Source organism: Pleurodeles waltl, chromosome 6 (assembly GCF_031143425.1).
Source record: "Pleurodeles waltl isolate 20211129_DDA chromosome 6, aPleWal1.hap1.20221129, whole genome shotgun sequence".
In the NCBI taxonomy this organism is placed as follows: domain Eukaryota; kingdom Metazoa; phylum Chordata; class Amphibia; order Caudata; family Salamandridae; genus Pleurodeles; species Pleurodeles waltl.
This window is the reverse complement of record NC_090445.1, coordinates 1,600,101,956-1,600,121,662: the sequence shown is the minus strand read 5'-3', so window position 1 is coordinate 1,600,121,662 and position 19,707 is coordinate 1,600,101,956. Positions and strand designations below refer to the sequence as shown.

The 19,707-nt window shown below is 43.9% G+C and overlaps 1 protein-coding gene across 1 annotated transcript in view; it reads left to right on the top strand.

Moving 5' to 3' along the window:
• The window catches only part of NPDC1 (neural proliferation, differentiation and control 1), a 378,691-nt gene extending 366,643 nt beyond the window's left edge, over nucleotides 1-12,048 (top strand). The window contains exon 10 of the mRNA XM_069241454.1: nucleotides 8,713-12,048. Coding sequence (XP_069097555.1) covers nucleotides 8,713-8,787 — 75 coding nt within the window. The 3' untranslated portion in view covers nucleotides 8,788-12,048. The remainder of the gene's footprint in view (nucleotides 1-8,712) is intronic.
• The last annotated feature ends 7,659 nt before the right edge of the window (nucleotides 12,049-19,707 follow it).

The following is a 19,707-nucleotide window of genomic DNA, read 5'->3' as shown; positions in this document are numbered from 1 at the left end:
TACTCTGTAGCCCCAGTTTTTGCGGGGTAGCTGCTGGGCTATGATATGCTTATCATTAGTACTTTCAGACTCGAAGAGCAGAGCCTTCACAACCCGAGTGACCAAATACCAGGCCACCGGAAACGCCTCGGATGGAATGCTTTAGCATGTGAGTGGGATGGGCTTTTGTGCGAAGATAGACGTTTCTTGTGTATTTGGCGTGAGCCCGTTGACTTCTGGAGTAGAAATGCCCACCTACGGTCGGACGCAGTACGTAGCATGACATGTGGATGTGGCAGGGAGCATTGTATGTGAGCTGTGGAACATTGCGCGTGTGGACATGCGTATGATGCGCGGTATATGTGGGACCCGAGGATGTCTCGCTTTTTCCACGGATGCTGTAATGGACGTGTGTGGGGTCGGTGTGGGGAGTTTGTGGTGGATGCATGTGCACGACGGGTGTGCTGAAGGCGGTGTGCTTTGTGTATGTGGGTGGTGCGGGCTTTGTGTGAGGGTGTGGGTATGTTACAGGCACTAGGATGTGTGTGATGCGTGGTAGTGGTGGAAGTGGACGCTCTTCCTCAGTGTGTGGTTCTGTGGTAGATGTGTATACATGGGTGCAGTGGTTGCTTTTGCAGTAATGCCTGAAGTAGATATGCATGTGGGATTGGTTTGAGGATGTGTGTGGTGTGGTGTGGTCAGTGGGTGTGGTAATTGTGTGTACAGTGGATGGGAAGGTCTGTGATGCGTATGTGAAGGGTGGGGTGCATCAGGTGTGGGTGTGAAGGATGCCCCCAGTGATACAGATTGTGTTTGTGATTGATGTGTTCGCTTTCCTGCGTTTCTATTTCTGGTGAAGGTCAGAGCGTAGGTGCTTGTGTGTTTGACAGAGAATTGACCATCCCATGAGAAGAGGGCCCATAGAGTGAGGGAGGGCTGCCCCCCCCCCCCCCCTCCCACACCCCCTGAATGAGGCCGGCCTCTGGGAGGGTGGGCTGGGGAGAGAAGGCTGGGTCCTGACATATTAACTTGTCCCATTGTCAGCATCTCTTCATCCACTCCTCCTGCCTTTCATGGCCCTTGTCCCAAGCTAGAGTATGAAAAGGACAGAGGGGTCCTGGGGGGCCTGGACAGGCTTTCACATGGTAATGGCGCTACTGATGGGCCATCGGGGAGAGATGATGGACCCTAAAGGGCTGTTCACGGCCCATTAAATACTTGTTTGTTGGACACTGGCAGTCTACGGGAGCGGGCAGCCGCTCCCTGCCCATCTTCCCTCGCCACACCTCCGTCCCGCTCTGCTCCTTCTGTGTGCCCCCTGCCTGAAAGGTGAGAAGGGGGGGTTTACAAGAGCCATTTCCCTTCCCGGCCCCCCCGCTAGCAGCACTGCTGCACCACCGGCGCTGCCAGGGCGCCCCGCTGGCCGCTTTTCTTCCCCCTGAGACAGGACTCAGCGCAGAGAGCTCCAGGAAACGCCATAAAGGGGCAGAAAGGTCGAGGCAACAAAGGCAGCAATCAGCGCCGCGTAATGGCGCCATTACCAGCCGATTCAAAGCACAGAGCTTTATTGGCATGACAAATATAAACATTAATGTCTGGAACAATAGCGGGAGCGGCCGTGCTGCTTGTCTGCACAGGTCCTGCTGGGCAATACTTCTGCAGTGAGAGAGCACGAAATAGGGCCAATGGACAGGCTCTCGTCTGTGACGTGGGGAGATCTGGGCAGTAACCTGGCGTCCTCACAGGTGCAAAGTATTATTGGGGGCAGTTTCACGTATTTACCTGTACTTTATTTCCCCCAACTGTTAAACTGGGTAAATGCCTGTGAACAGTGATGTCTTAACCCCCCTCATTCCCTCCTGCATCGCCCGTCTTTCTAAAGAAGTCAGTAAGATACCTCAGTGAGCCACCTGCTTGCTTCCTAGATCTGCTTGCACTACACAATCACCCGATCAGTATCCGACAGATTTGGCTCAGTCCTTAATCCTTCAGAGCATGATATGCCGAATGCCTTTGAGATGTGCGATTCTAACACTTGTCAGTTATAGTGCTGTGAAACCGCTGACTGCGACAGAGTGCTCTATATAACAAATAATCTATGTGGTGAGGTGTACTTACTTTCTCTTATTCATTTTCCCACAAATGCGCCGTCAGAGTTGGTATAAAGCAGGCCTCCTTTGTTTGCCGTTTCAGAAAAGGGGCCTGAGATTGAATGGGCCGGAGTCCTGGCCCCTTCTGAGCATTGCTAGAACACCCATCTGGCCTTGAGTGTTTTGGACCCTGTGAGCCGCCGTCCACGCATGACGCAGCTCTCGGACAGGAGACTGATTACGCAGTGAATGTGACCAGGAATGTTTTCCCTCTCTACAAACAAGTCCAAGACGGCACAGCACCCCAGTTTGTTGCACCAGCAAGGGTCGCATTTACTTTCCATTCTTCAAATTTAGCATAGAATTATGTTTGTGTTTACAGTATCAATGCGGATCATAAAAGGTATGACTAAAGTCAGAATCCAGGGCTCCGAGGGTCCGGCTTCATCAGTTCACATCCGGTGAAACTATCGGACGATCGGTTCATCGGAGGCCGATCATTGGCAACGGCCCGCCAGGTCACAAGCCCTAGATCCGGGGTCAGACTGGATCACAATTAGGCCAGAGCACTCCCCGAAAAAGTGGCCCATATTCCCGAATCGTTATTATTATTATTGGGTTTTATGTAGTGTGAACTCGGCCTCAAGGCAGGCATTAGTGGAATCTACATGAACACCACTTACATTATTACACAACATCAAGTTGATTTTTTATTTTGTTTAGGGAGATTGTGATTTGCCCAGAATTGCAGGATGTTGAGCTGTCGTAGGAACTCAAATCTACTATTACAGTGAGGTCAATACAAACAACCCCCCACCCATCCACAAAGTCATAAAAGACACTAGGACCAAGGTGACAATACCTGAGGCCTAGTGATGCCACTTCTCTCACTCGCCCCACTCCCCATCCCACAGTAGCCTCAGGGAGAAGACCTGGCAGGGGAGGGGTCAATGAAAGCACAGGACTGATGCTCCAAGGGGGCTTAGGTGAGAATGCCCCCCCCCCCCCCATGGGAGGCCCCTGCATCTGCCCACCATCTCCATGCACAACATAGCCTGAAAGTGATGCCCTGCGGGGGATGTCACTGATTCTGGGCCGGCCAGCTACACGAGGCAAAGGCCCTAAGGACCAGAGCAACACCAGGCCCCCAGCCTCAGTTTGATAGCATGGCAGGGGAGTGCCCATGATGCTGGTGCCACATTACAATAGTCTGGCGGGCACTGGGTAAGGTAGTAAGTCTCTGTGGGCAGTTTTACAGAGGCGCTGAAAAACCGGCCCATAGGTGAGTTTGAGGCACCAGCCCATCGCTTAATGCCTGGCTGCTATCCTTCCTACTTCTACCTTGTCCAGAACTCCCCCATGTGGGGTCCGGGCACCTTAGGTGTAGGCCACAATATAGAGGGCATAGGCAGCACGAAAAACAGGGAAACGCAGGCAGTTATTACTGGGATAGCCGAGTGAGCCAGGGCGCTCACTCAGCATTCATTTATACTTTCGGGCCGCGCCCAGCCCTTTGACTGTGCACAAGCGACAAAGTATACTAGAGGCCCAATGGCACTCTACATCCCTCCCAACTTATAATACAGTAAAACAATAAAGGTCTGATCACTTTATTGAAACACAACAAACAATCTTTCAGTCTCTGGCTGGGTGCGGGGTTGGGCCAGAGTCCATGCTTCTGGCTGCTACCGCTCTCTCCTTGACTCATGGTGGTTCATTGTCCATGACCGCCTTTCGGGCGGGCATCTACCTGTTCAATCCTGCGAGGCTACCACCACTGGCTCTGGTCCGGCTATTACTGTGTCCTGTGGGGATCGAGTGTGCCAGCCTCTGATTCGTAGGTTTCACCGGCTGCATCCTGGCTGTCATTCTGTTCATTCCCCCTTTACCTGACTTGCTTGAACTAGGATGCGTTCCTGGATTCTGTATTGTGGCTTTGTTGAGCAGTCACCATTCCCCCTGGATGTTGGTGATTTCCCACACTTACTTTTCAAATGGGGATCAAAGCTTCCATCCCGGTTGTCAATCTTTAAGGATCCCCTTGTCACCCGCTGTGAGGTCCAAGACAACTGCTCTTTGGTTTTTGTTGGCTCTATCATTTGTGGCTTTCCGTTTCTCTAGGGTGGCTTGGATGTCCATTACTGCTGGGATCCAGCTGGGATGACATCGCAAGCATACCTCCTCATTAGCAGATCTCTTAGGGCACACAGTGTAGTGCTGTGTGGCGTTTGCCTGTAGGCTCTCAGGAACCTTTGCAGGCAGCACTCTGCATCTTCTCCTCACTCTATCCCGATCCAGAGTGCTCTATTTAGGGTGCGGATGAAACGTTCTACCTCCCCATTAGCCTGAGGCCACTCCAGGGTCACCATTTGATGTCATATGTTCGAACTGTGCAGGTATGATTGAAATTCCTGCCCTTGAAAGGGAGATCCATTATCTGTTTTTATTCCGTCAGGAATCCCCAGGATTGTAAAGATTTCCTCCAACACATACACAAATGCCATGGATTGCACTATCTCCACCACGGCATACTTGGTGTGACTGTCACTATAGTGGTGAGCCTGCTGTAGGGAAAACTGTCAAAATCCATACTAACACATGACCAGGGTGTTGTGCATGCTTCTTCGGTGATCACTGATGCTGTTGGTGGGTCCCACTTGTGATGGCACAGGAGTGGCGGCCTCAGTCCCTCTCATCAACCCACTTATTCATGCCTGGGAACCACACTTTGTCCTTAAGACAGGCTTTAATCTTTGCGATATCCTGATATCCCTGGTGCGCCAATTCGACCACCCTCACCCACAGGCTTCTCATCAATACAATTTGCTGTAGTCGCAGCAGCAGCCCTGCGTCTCTCGTGCTGAGTTCATCTCACACTCTCCACAGCTGTCTCGTCGCTGCTTGCTCGTCAGCAGTGAGGATCTGTGCACCATCAAGGAAGTAGCGCCCATGTCGTTTTCACAATGCCTCTTTAGCTTTAGATCTGCTTGTGTCACTGTTGGTGGCTTCTTGGATCTCCTTTAGGGACAGAGTCCTTAGTCAAGCTTCATGGATTATAATCCCTACAAAGTCCTCGGTACCATCATCTTCTTCCAAGGAGCTGCTGCCAGGGGATGTTGCTAGGTGTCTGGAGAGGTAATCAGCCAGGTTGTTGACCCTTAGTCTGTAGACAGGGTTGGAGCAAGTTGGCGGGCAGGGTGATTGCTCTTCAGCACACATAGAGACGATTGGCCTCATTGCCAATGTGGGCTCCGGTCACCTAGTGTAGGCCTCAATATAGAGGGCACAGGCAGCACACAAAACAGGGAGACACAAACAGTTATTTCTGGGGTTACAGAGTGAGCCACAAGAGCTCACTCAGCATTTATTTATACCTTTGGGCTGCACCTGGTCCTACAGTTGTGCGCAAGCAACAAAGCATAGTAGAGGCCTGGTGGTACTTTACATCCCCACCCTCTGGGCACTGGAGATCCTACCAGAGAGTTTAAAGTTCACATCTTGATCCTTTAGAAGGATACACCATAAAATTCCTAATTCAGTGCCTGGGTGTTTCTCAGCAGTAATTATCTGGAACATGTCTCTGCAATTGTTCATGACTGGGATTCTATTGCACCACCGATAAACACAACCAAGCAAACAGGTCTATAGTTCAAATCAGGTGCAAAAAATACCCTGCTTAATTCCTGCACCTCACAAAACATATACTTCTATCATAATTAACAGTGGGTTTGGAAAGTAGGGAAAAGAGAGTTCCAGAGAGGATGGTGACTTTGGGTTCCGGTGACTGAGCGCTGGCTGACGTCTGCCAGCCCACCTGCGGGAAGTGGATGGATCTGACCTACAGGCAGGGCTTGCTGAAAACAAAGCCCACCTTGACCCAGGAAGGAGTAACATGTCTCATCCTCTCTCCATCCACCACCTGCTCACTCCTTAACATGTGGCCAGAGAATCAGGAGCCTCCATGGCTACCCACCTAACTATGCTGCCCCCTTAACAGGATGCGCTCTTCAATGTTTACCTTTTCCACTCTTGAATTACCTAGATTATGACAATATTTAATTCAATTAATTGTGTGTGTATGATTTTGGTGTCCCAGAGGTTCGTGTGTAAGGGTGTGCCAGTTGCCTACACATACCTTATGTTGGTAATCTGTCCATTACCCGGCTGATACAGATAGTCAAAACATGATGTTACTAGTCCTGTGGCATGGTAAGCTTTATTTGATGCAGATGTGGTGTTCTTTGAAAAGTGTGTTTAAGTGTTGAATGTGAGTGCACGCAATGTGTGTCTTGTGTTTGTGATGCAGTTGGAGTGCTGGTGCTGTCCGAGTTGAGGAGTCAATGGATGAATATAAACTGCTCTGTCTAATAATTTCTGTTGTTTGGGTAGGGTGTTCTCTAATAGATACATTTACCTAAATGTCCAGACCTGGGTGGAATTGGGTGGAAAGTAGATCGCCCACGGTAGTTCTTCCTGGTACGAGGTGCTCAGGAACAAGAGAGGCGTCAGATTTAAAGCACAGGCTTTCCACAGAGTTCTTAAGGCTTGGACAAGCATTTGTCTAACCCGGTGTGGCCTGGATTGGGTTTCAACGCTCATGACTTCACCATGGGTTCTTGGTGGCCTCAGTAAGTCCCTTCTAATGTTAGCCTGGCTATGACTGGCACTTGCATTCGCAACGTGTTAGGGACACATGAAGTGCTCGTGGCAGAGACTCCTGCCCATTTCACAGCAGCATTTCTGGGGCACTTGGAGGTACATGTAAACGCATGTGCAGGAACTGGATTTAGCGGGCTGCATGAACCATGAAGGGTGAGACTAGCTTTGTAGTACAACACTGTACAATGCAAAACTTAGTATAGACCACATGAAGGGCAAAAGAGAAGAATTGATTGAAAAACTAAAAGACAACCCTTGGGAAATAGTAAAAGTATAGATACTATAAAACACAGAGAACAATGGAGTTAGTGCACACATAAGAAATAACAAGTGGTCCCGGTGGAGAAGAAAGCATAAAAGAGAGAGACAATGGAGTTAGTGAACGCATTAGAAAGAACGAGTGATGCCTGAGGACAAGAAAGCATAAAAGAGAGAGTGGGCAGAAGATACAATAGGAGCTCTGAGGAATCAATAGAGAGAGCATCGAATAGAGACTCACCCTTTCTGTTTCTCTTTTAGGACAAAGTGTTTTTATTTTTACATGCACCCAAAGTCATTTGATGCAGGTAATTTGTGAAGATGAGGATTATTGTAAGTGAGGTTGTATCCTTCTTGCTTGGGTTGCTCTAGAGGAAGGCACATCTCCAGGTATTTGTGACTTGGGCATGAAGAGGAAGCCTGTGCTGACGAACTTCTGCTCATCAGCTTTTCAAACAATAACAGTGTGCAAGGCATAATGTACTGCAAGTATGAGGCTTTTTCCTAAAAAAAAAAAAAAGAAAAAATGCACACCAGCTGATCTGACCAACCATTGTGGTGAAATTAGGGGGGGGGAGGGGGCATTTTGTTTCCATTCTGGTGATGGGGAGGGGATCAGCAGATTGTTGTACACAGTATGGATTGTCGGGGAAGAAGGTGGCATTGGGAACCACCTTCCCAATGCTGTCCTCCCCACTGGTATAAGGTGCAAACATGCCATGGCTTTATATTACAAATCCAACTTGGGCACCAACTTAAAAGGGGCACCTGATATGTTGAGGAATATTGCTGCATATCCCAGGTAAAAGACTGAGAAGACTTACCGTTTGGTCACTAGGCTGACAATATTGTGCATTTTTGTCAGGTAAATTAATTTTTTAGCAAAAAAAAAAAAGTTTATGAGGTTTTTTTTTTTATTACGTAGCAGAGCTACCTATCAAAAGGATAAAGTGTGCAAACATGGCACAATTTCTTTTTTTTTGCTTCTTTATAAAATGCTTCACACAATAATGTAACGGGAGAGTGGGAGGGAAAGTAAAGAAGAACAAAAATCTCCCTACCTGAATTGAGGCTGCATCTTGTTGTAGGGGTGGATTTATTCTAACTGGGTCCCAGTACAGTTAAAATTTTATCCAGTGGTGCATGGAGTGATATTTTATTACTAACCTCCACTAGTACAAGGTTAAAAATTAAAGGTAGATGGAATTTTAGTTATTTAGAAAAAAACACCCTCATCCTATGCTACATCAACATGTTACTGCCCCCAGAAAGAAGTCCTGAACTGTCTCTGTACAATCCTTGTGACCTAGGTGACCTCTTCCTCGTCCTGTGCTTTAAGGTAAAGTGTAGTATTGGTAGCAAAGAAAGGATTCCCATGGTTTTATCTATAGGTAATAGTTCTATCTATAAAGTCAAAATGTCTCCAGAGTCCTAGGTGTATGCCAAACATCCATTTTTGTTAATCTCAAAGTTTATCCTGGCGTCACCATCCTAGAGTTGCTTTGTGTCATCACACTGAGGTTATCAAAGAGCTCAGGGACGGCAGCTCAAGGATATGCTAAGAACGTAACCAAAATGAGACAAATATTTAGGAGCCTCAAATTGCCTCAGAATTTGAGCCTTAGGAGCAAAACCCAGTGTGATTTGGACAATTTCGATAAAACAATTAAATGTAAGCCTAGACATTATGAGCAGTAACAATCTTCTCCTTATTCCTCTCTTCCAGACTGGTGAAATGGAAGTGAAGAATCCGCTCTTCGATGACTCAACCCTGCACCACTCGAACTCCAAGCCACAGTAGCATCCTCTTCAGTCCTCCGCCTCTTTTGGAACTGTACACGGAATGAGAGAGAGGGATAAGGAGAGGATGCTGAGGCGAAAACGGGCTTCAGTGAGGGGAGCAATTGGTGCATGGATTTCTGAAATACTCTTCAAGACTGTTAGAAAGCCTAGAATGTTTCAAGCAAAACAGAAATAGAACCCTGAACCTGGTAGAACTTTCCAGCAGAAGAGGCTCTTACTATTCCTGGGGGTCCACAGGTATCCTACTCTACAGATTTGCGATCTGACAATTTCACCCCACACTCCGTCTATGTTCTGGGTTCTCCAGCTGCATTCTTCATCCTTTTTTGACTGCCTTAAAGGAACTCCTGGAGGTCTCCAACGTCCATGACAGTGGGGTCTCTAGAATGAGGGCTATTTTTTGAAAGTGGGCCCCTTATTTTCCTAACCTTTTAGAAAGGAGTGCATGGCTCCAGCGAGTTGAATGTGCTTAATGTAATGTTTGATGTTCTTATATTGGAAAATGCTGCTGCACCCAAATTACAAGCCCTTTAATGCAAAATATCACTTACACATGACTCTTCAGTTTAGTTCCAGTTGTGTTTTTCTAAACATATCAGACCTGGAAGTTCTCTATGGTCCACTGTCTAGAAGTGGGACATTTTCAACTGTTACACTTAATTTATTGGAGTCTCATGCATGGTGGATTCCTTTGGTTGATAGCTTTGTGTTATGCGCTCAGCCTGTGGCATATCCATCCCCACGTCCACAGTTGCATTTGCAAAAAGCTCATCTCACTTTTGTGTGATTAGTTCCTGAACTTTCCTTTGCACCTGCAGCTCAGGATGTAGCCCCCCAAAGTGGGGGCCACTTATTTTGGCTCCCATTGAATTTCAGACATAACGTCCCTTATCCACAGTTATTTTGAAGTAGCAACCCGAGGGTTGAAACCTGCCTCTGAGTATCTTTGTTTTTTAAAAGAGTTTCAGTTGGATGGCAGGCCTTACTCTTTAAAGCAGCAGGAGGGTTGGGGGTCAAAATGTGGCCCAGAGGCATTGGACCCAAGTCACAGTTTTAGGACAGATGCACCGTATGTACATGAGTTGTGTTTAGAGTCATTGTATGTAGCTGCTGAATATATAAATGAGTTCCATTTAGAGTCATTGAATGTAAATTTATCTTCTGTGGATATCCTGAAAGTATGGCATGGATTCTACCACACAGTACCTAAACTGGATCACTCCAAATAATTCATGGGGTTGCACTTGAACCACCTTTATGCTTCCCTCCAGAAATCTATTATCAGGGGATAACCAATAAACGAGGATAGCCCTTGAGTTGATTAGGAACATATATCATATCTTTGTCTCTATCTAAGTGTCACCAAAAGGTGTTAATCACATCACTTAGTACTGCAGCCTTCTAGGTATTGTGCTTAGTAATCAAGATGGCGACTTGTGATACAACATGTCACTAATGATGCCATGATCTGCAAGTAAGGCTAAAAACATTTCTTAAAAAACATGTTCTGAGAATATTACTTTTAAACCTAGTAGTTCCATTGACAGAGGAGCTCCCTTATGTTTTATGCCAGGCATTACCTGCTTCCTCAACAGACCCATATAAATTATTATGGAACAGTCTCCATTCTTTACTATAGCCTTATAGCCACTGCAGATCGCTATACTGGTTGTAAATGGATCTGAACCCAAGGTATAGGTCCAAGTTGCGGACGAGGGCCTATAATGAGAGAGAGGAACTGGTATAGCCTGAAGCAGAACGGCTATAAGACTATTAGAACTTTCCACCCACTGAAGGTAAAATGTTCTAAATTAAAAAGGGAGAAACAGAAAGACAAACATTGAAATGTTGGAGCAGAAGGCTTATACCAGCCAAAATTAGGCCAGAGCCACATCATTGTCTTCAGTGGAGCTTCCAGCATTCCAGTGTTGTAATATAGATTAGTCTCATAGTTCCACTATCTTTCTACTTGCGTTTTCATCTTAGTCTCTCTACCCAAGTACCTTTTTTGGTTTCACTTTATCATAAGTCTGTATCCCCTCACTAATGTACCATTTTCATTCTTTAACAGAACTCCTTCATTGTTTTCCAGTTTATCACGTCATTGGAGAGTCTGTATGAGTTCCCCACCCTCTGTCTAGTATTACAACACCAGTTGTGTTCTCTGTCCCCACTGTGTGACTTCTAGGACTCCTATATCTTAACACTTTCTACCTTTTCTCTGTTTTATTCCCAAGATCTTCTTTTCTTTTTCTAATGCCAGCCCACACGTCCTTTCTCCCAGTAATGTTACTCAATTCCCTTTCTTCTCTTCATCATGTAAGCGCTCAACACTCTTGTCTCTCCTTATGTTAAGATGTTACTCACTGCATCTCATTTCTTTCTGCATCATGTTATTGATCTTCTTTCTGTCTTGTTTCCACTTTCTTTTCCTCTTCATTGTGTGCTCATTTCAGTCTCATTTTCCTCTCTCAACGCTTTTCATCTTATTTGTACCCAAATAACTTTTCCTGCTGTCAATGCAACTGCCAGTCTCATTACCCTGTCAATTACTACCAAATTGCTTATTCATTTCTTTATTACTTCCCCAGCCTTGCTTTTTACTTTGTCATATTATTGCCCAAGTTTAATTTTCCATTTTCATTATGTAACTTGCCTAGTTATATTTTTTAACTCACCATAATGTCATTGCTCACGTTTTCTTCCCCCCTCTCTCTCTCTCATCTTGCTTTATTGTATACTCCAATTGCACCCTTGTTATTGTCCAAGTCTTGTTGCCCCACCCCACTTTCTTTCTACTGCATCTCATGCACCATGTTCCTCCCATGTCTGGTCTTTCACTACAGTGGTCCTGACCTGGTCTCTCTCATCTCAGTGTTACTGCTCCAGTTCTTCTACATATTTTTTTAATCTTCAGCTTTTAAATATACCAATACAATCCTTCCTGGAGAACTCACAATGAAGGTAACAGTAGCATCAGGGGTGTGCACACTTCAAATGCCTCCTGGAAAATGGTCCAGTTATTTCTTATGTCTCCAGGGCCCGGTCTGTATATGCAATCGCTTGACAGATAAATGTGATTCATAAAGTCCTTCACTGTGTTATGGTAAAAAAGATTATCCCAAAGTCACAGTTAATTTGTTAGTCGCTTTCTTCTTTTCTTTTTAATCTGTTGGTCAGAAAATCAAATACATTTTAGTTGGCTTTTCTTGGGGTGCACCCATGGTTTTAAAAATAATAAATTTCTATGTATATTGCACCTCGACTTTCTAATGCGAGTGTCTTTTCTACTGAGGACTTTCTGTTGGGATTGAATGCACTAAAGGACACCCGAGTCACATCAGTGGCGTAACGAAACTTGAGGGGACCCACCTGCAAAGTACATGGAGTGGGCCCCCCGAAACCCAGTCTGGGCCCTGCCGCCCATGCACAGTGTACAGGGTATTGGGGGCCCCCAGAGCTTGGGGCCCCCCGCACCGTGGAGGCTGCGGAGGGGGTAATGTTACGCTTCCTAGTCACATTTCAATAGATGCTGCTTCTGCCTCACTACTTAGTGATAATTAGTTTCTCTCTGTTCTCTTATTTATTGACTAGTGTGCAGTTCAGATTGCCAGCTTGTCCCACGTGAGCAGGAGCACCACTGTTCATCCAGGATTTTAGCAAACCGAAACACATTCTGGAGCTTGTAACCTTTCTTCCCCCTTTACAGGTATAGGACTGCAAGTCTTTCATGCAAAATAGTTTTAGCTAAATAGTCAAGATCTGACAAATGTGCTCCTGGTGAATAGGACCAGCAGGTAACATAAGTTGGTGGTCACTGATCACCAGTTAATTTCCATTGGCCAGATACCCCCTTCCCACCTTGTTATGGCTTGCTTGCTTAGCACTAATCTCCCTAGGCACCAGGTTAAATGGGCAAGAGTTCAAAACTGCCCTCCTGGCCCCCATGGCCATGTTAATCACTCCTTGGTTGTGGTGTGTCGTAGCCTTGACAAAGGAGATCTTTATTTGAGAAGTCTTGTCTGACATCTTTCACCAGCCCTAGTTGAAAAAGCCATGGTGGGGATTGCTTGTGTGGTGTGCTTCAGGAAACCCTTCCTCCTGAGATGCTTGAGGAATAGAGGTAACGGGATAAGGCAAGTGTCGTAGAAGAGGTTGTAAGTGAAAGAAGAATGTTTCAATCCACAGTTACTTGGTGAGAATATTCAGAGTACTTTGCAGCAATTCCACTTTTTTGATTTTCAGAAGTAATTTTTACAGTGTCATAAGGAATCGTAGTCTGTCCCATGCAACCCATTTTTTCCTTTTTTTTATTTAAACCTGTTTTGTATTTACATTTACAATTTGGAAATATGATTTCACATGCATGCATGTAAACAATATTTTAGTGTTTACCATCAATGATTTGAATTTTTTTGTCTACAGGACTGACAGTCATTCTGTTAAGTGAAATTTCCTTCTACTGCTGGCAAGGGCCATTCATTTTTTCCATGTAAAGTTTGAATGAGTGTATGAGTGCTAAGGGAAGAATGGTAAGGGTGACGAGATCGTAAAGATCATGGTCTGTTTCCTGAAATACTTCTTTCTACATTCAATTATACAAGCCATTTTTCTGTCATTGGCTCTTTACTAGAGTTCTATAGTTTTGCTGTCACTGGTTTAAACACTATTGTACTGCACCCGGCTCTCCCTGATTTGCAACCGGTTGGTGATTGTCTCTGCAGCCCCAATCAGGACCAGTAAAGACAAGCATTTGTAATACAATATGTCTCACATTTGCGAGAGTTAGAGCTATTGGCCTAATTGGACATTTGACCCATAATTTGGTCAATCCTGCCTTATAATTTGGTCCTTTTCTGCCACATAATTCCAGTGGCCCTGCATATAACCACAGCACTTCCATTTACCTTCTTCCTCTGTCTGTAGCAAAACATTAAAATATTGCCATTTAGCATACTAGTTTAAATCTGCCATGCTTATTACAATAGAAATGCTTGTTTACTTGGGGCGGAGGGTCAAAGATTATATTTTGGAGAGAGGAGGGAGTAATGGGGATGGCTCTATTTTGGGATGAAAGTTCAAAGCACCATGGAGTGCGAAAAGGATGGACAAAAGAAAAAAGTAGTTCACCCACACTAAATCACATGGGCAGTCGTGCAATTATTCATGTAACAAGGTCAGTCTGCAAAGCGTAACAAAACAGCCTCAAGGCAGGGCAAAAGTAAAAAGCATTTATCAATGACATGAAGGTATTTTTGTAAGCAAGCCCAGGAATGAATGAACGTGATGGGCGTGAGATGGGCATGGTTAAACCCCACAAATAGATTAAAACAGGTCAGAGAAGCAGCACTGGTGCACTGCTATGCTCAAACTAAAACGAGAAAAGAGAGTTGTGCAAACAAAGTGATCAGCAAGGATATGTTTCACTCCGGTCCAGGCCACCATTTCAGTCCTCACAATAGTGAGGCTAAGCTGTGGCAAGAATGCCAATATTAGGTTTCTTGCGAGGTTTCGGTAGACTGCCACAATCACCAATCTATGTTGGTGAACATTTTCTTGGCTGTCACATTTGAATGCACACATGTCTAGTTGCTTATAATGAGAAGAAAAGGGATGATTGTTAGTTACCTGTTGAGATCATTATATCCACTATAGCGGCTTTTATTGCCAAATAGATGTAGTTATTAATGTTTTAGTAGATCCATGCACAACAATGATGGCATGTTGCTTATGTAAGAGTTAAGAGTGGTGACTCCGTTATGGAGTTTTTGCATTTTGAGTTATACAACTAAGGCTACCAACATAACAATCTTTTGCACAAAGGCAGGCATGGAGTCCTAATGCCTGGTGCAGATGAGTGTTACTTCTTGGTATTCCACAGTTGTGAGCTGAGCTCGAAGTTTGGTGCAGTATTGTCTTAAATTAACATCTTGAAATGTGGTTCACAACAATTATGACAACACCACTTTAAGAAAGTGATTCTAAATAACAACAGAGTTGTCCTTTCCTTGCCAATTTGTATAGCTCCAAATATATTTTTGTATCTTTTTTTGGTATGATCACTGGAGAACCAGTATACATCCGCCTGACAGTGAGTTCTCAGAATCCCGAAACGTTTAAATCGAATCCCACACTGGAATTTGGAATCATTACTATGAACCATTAACAAAACTTTATTATTATGGACAGAATGTTGAATGCATTTCACAATATTGTTTAATATATGGTAATGCAACACAGATTTAACACTGGTCTGAAGAATAAAGATTTTTTTAAAATTAAATTTGAACTGCTTAGAGGTATGTGTGCACAATTTCACCGGTAATAGTGGCACCTGCAGAAATAGCCTTAGTATTAGTACTAATTCATTGGTAGTACTTGATACTCTGCTTATGGAAATATGACCAAGAGTATTGGTCCCCATATTAGTATTAATATAGTAGCATCATCGGTAGCATAAGCCTAGCAGCAACAGTGGTATATACAGGTGTAACTGGTGCCAAGGATTGTACAACATCACTCCCTATGAATGACATCATCTCTAAATATTAACATTTGCATTTTGAGATCTCCTCTGTTGTAGTGACAAATACTGCTTGTTTTTCATTTTACGCACTAACTATACTTACCCATTGAATGCTATATGCACCTTCTGGTCTTAAGACACAAAGTATAAAGCAGTTAGAGACTGGCAACCACCTTACAGCCATGCAACCCCTTCACTCCCAAGAAACTGCACTGACCAGCATGCCCCATTAGGTACCTGCACACTGAAGGGCCTGAGGATGCTTGCCACATCTGCTTGTCGAACAAGAAAATCAATGGGTTCAAACTCAAGAGTCTGAGTATCAAATAAATGCTACAGAGATTCGATCAGGAGGCACTATACCGCAAATGAACTGGGCCACATTTTTCTTGTTGCGTTTACATAAAGAAGTATGCTGGATTTCAATAGCAAGTGCTTCCTGTTCCCTTATGGCCCAAGTTCCTCAAGAAGCAGTGATAGAATAATTTGTTACCCAGTCTCACCTTCAGCTTTGAAGTGCAGTACTTTGGAATATGCCTGTTTGTTATACCAGGCTGCAGCACAGCCACAGAGCCGGTATCCGGCACGGTCAGGAAACTCCAGCGACACAACTTCTAAACACCCACAGTATCCCGCCCACTCACTAGTCTTTGTGGCGCTGACGCAGCACCTGAGTAGCAAATGAACAAGGGAGGGACAGAAACAGAACACCATTTTCAAAGGACATATTATACCATCACAGAACTTACATGTTCTTAAAGCTAAACAACAAAAATGATTTACTTAAATGTTAATTTCACAAAAATAATACGCAAGTTCTGTGGTCTAAAATATTGCTTTATACAGTGGTAAAAGTACAAAAACGTGCTTTTAAGCTCAAGACATTCATATTGAAGTAAACCCTCATGGTGGATGGAAATCATAGTTTCGATTTTCGATTATAAAAAATGGAGGTGGGCAAGCTGTGCAGAACAAAAGAAATGTGCGGAGGCCATATGTAAACATAAAGCGCAGCATGGAATGCGTCATGTGCTGCATGGAAACCTGCTCCAACAGGGAGAAGGCATGGCGCAAGGACTAGATCTGCCGACTTTGAAACTGTAGACCCTGGTTCAAGTCACTGCGTCGGCTCACCATCACTTAATCTTCCAGTGCCTGCAGAAATGTACTATGTCCTTGTGTAATGTAGCTGGTACTCATGTAAAGCCTCCAGAGTAAAAACAAGTAATTAAATAATCAAGCGGGCCTTCGCCTTCCCTCCCCTCCCGACACAATGGACTTGCACACTCGGTGCAGAGAGCCAACGAAGAGCAAACGTGATCAAGATAACAGCATGTTTTACAGCCTTGTTGACAGCGAAGCTAAGCTGAAAGCAAGAATGCTCTGCAAATGTAAAGGAAAGCTTTGCTGAACACAAGCAGAAAATTAAGGAAAAAAGTCCCCTAAAGAAGAGATAAACAGGACAAAGCATAATTATACAGTAGTTGGCCCCTGCCCCTAAAGAGAAAAAGGAGGGACGAAGAGACATGACTGACCACTAGCATGGAAGGATTTTTAAGTGACACTGAATCGAGCAAATTAAATTACTTTAAGCCCACAGATGAAGAAAGTATAATTAAAAGTGTACAAGAGGCCATATGCTTACAGTCAACCTAAAAACTGGTATGAGTATCATTAGTTGTGGCATGATTAAATGTAGTTTCCAGTCTTTTTCTCTATTAAAGATCCCTTTCAGTCATTCATATGTTGAAGGTGCCAAATTGTTTATTTTAATTATCCAGTAATAAGTCATATCATATGTGTTTGACTAGTAAGAGTCCATCAGAATATTCAGTCATTTTCAATGTGTCAATATAAAATCATTATCCGCAGTGCAATTCGAGCCTCTTCTTCAGGGGGTTGAACTATATGCCAAATTCTGAAAAGAAAGAGAATATATATATATATATATGTATATATATATATATATATATATATATATATATACACACACACACACTAATTCATATAAACTTCAATTACGCTTACATGAACAAAAACTTTGCATGAAGATGTGCAAATAAAGTCAGGAGTCTCATTGTTTAGTCAAAGAACTTAAAAGGAAGCATCCCATTGGTGTAAAAGACAGTTGTTGTCAGCAGGCTCATACCAACCTATTATAATAGATAGTCCTTGTGACTTTTCTAAGCCTGCTTTAGCTTGCCAAATATTGGCTGCACTCACTTTTCTTATTCCACTGTACCACATTCTCCTTGAGAGCATACACTATGTTTGCTGAATAAATTCATCATGGTGTGGGTTGCAACAGGAGTACGCTTATGTGCTTACTGTTTAAATGAACTTCAAAATGTTGTGGTGAAACCTTTTTTGCTCGGCCAATTAGGGGTTCTGATGTTCCCTTTTGGCCGAACACCACTCTCTTCCCATTGCACCTTGATAAATTGAATAAATTCGTTTTAATACCAACACACAAAAGAAAGTTTCTTTTACCTCAATTTTTTCCATTTAAATTTTTTGAATGTTAGACATTGCATACTGCAACAGAGAGATTTCTTTTGAACACACGACTCAACTCACTTTTCCTATCTTTTAATTGGTGTGTTGCATGCTTCCAACACCACTGGTGTTCCCAATGTTTTAAAAGAATAGGTTCTGGAATATGCTTTTTTTTGCTCAACATTGTAGATTTCATCGTTCTTCAAATATGACTTCACTGTATGTGTCTAATCAGAAATTCGCTACGTTCCAACTTTCTGGGGGTAGACTTGCCTCCCTGTCTCCATGAACACTGGACTGTCTGATTTCACAAGCTGTTACTTCCAGCAGCGAGACAAAATTTGCAATGGTGTGCAGGTTATCACACCATTGTGCTTAACATTCTGCTAGGATATCCGAAAGTGCTCCCTGTGGATAGTGTGGAGCTAATCCAGCTGTTGTTTCTTTCATATTGTCCAAAGTCATTGTTGTCCTGTGCAGTAACCCAGCATCACTACTGTTGTTGCCTTATTTGCCATCAACTCAATCTGCTACTCAGCTTGCTCGTTCAATGTCACCTTATTCTACAGTTTTCACGTCTCCTGCTGTAGAACCTGTGGTTCCTTCATCTGCATCAAGTGTTGTCCTATTAGCTAGTAGGCTCACTGTCTACAATGACTCACCTACCTCACCAGTTCAACAACTACTTGTCCTCTCTCCGGCACCCTATATGGTCTCAGCAGTGTGCTTCTCCCAATCATCTCAACTGACAGTGATAACTATCGACTCTACAGTCTTAAATACTGCAAGTTTGTCTGTGGCCCCATCAACTCTTCAAAGTTGAGGCTCACAGCTGAATGAATTAAATCATATATGCAGGGCAACGCCCACCAGAATCAGTACCTTGGCACTAAGATGGAATTACAATGTAGAAAACACCAACAAAAAAGAACAACAAAAAAAAGAAAGAGGACGAGAATCGAGGAAAACATAATGTCAGGTGGATAGGCAAAAAATCTAAACCACTTTATAAAAATGAAAAAGTTTTTAGCTTCCAGCGGAAAATATAGGGATCGTCAATAGATTGTATGGAAGTGGGCACCTGATTCTAAGCATGTGCAGCCAATAGTGCAAAAGCTTTAAAACTGGAACTGGCCATTCAGAACCATGTAACAGTTGTGAGCACTTTGGAGGAAGAGCACAGAGGATACACAGGTTTAAACTTCCTAATCAAGTTAGTAAAACAGGGCGCTACACCATATAGGGTCTTATGAACCAAGCATATAGCCTTGACCTGTATTCTTGGGGTTACCAGCAACCAATTAAACCTATGCATAGCTTCTGAAATGTGGTCAGATTTACGTAATTCTCAAGGTGCTGTAATGGTGGTACTTTGGATTACCTGTAGGCGGGATTAAAGTTTACTATATAAATCCAGATAGCAGGCATTGGCTTAATCAATTCTTGATAAACTAGCAGCCGGCAATGCACCTGGTCTATGTTTGGGAGAAATAGCTCTCAAACTCTTTCTCTGAAGCTTGAGCTAAAATGAACAGGTAGACTCTATCGCATTGATCAGTGCATCTAAGGACCTAACCCAACCTAAATCTGAGGTTTTAAAGTACATCAGCCGGTGTTGAAGGGGGACCCATACAGGAAGGGCTCATTTCAGCTACCCAAGGGGAACCAGGCCCACAGATCAGGACATTAGTTTTCTCTATGTTAAGTTTAGACTTACTGATGCTCATACATGATCGAATAGGCGACCCTCCTTTTGCCGAATCTAAACAGACCCAATTTCTAGACTTGACAATCATTGTTCAAAAAAGGTAGCATTGTAGAGACCTATGCCATTTCATTACCTGTGCTAGGTCTAAATCGGGTTTGAGACACATTGAGTAAACTGTGGTATTCTAG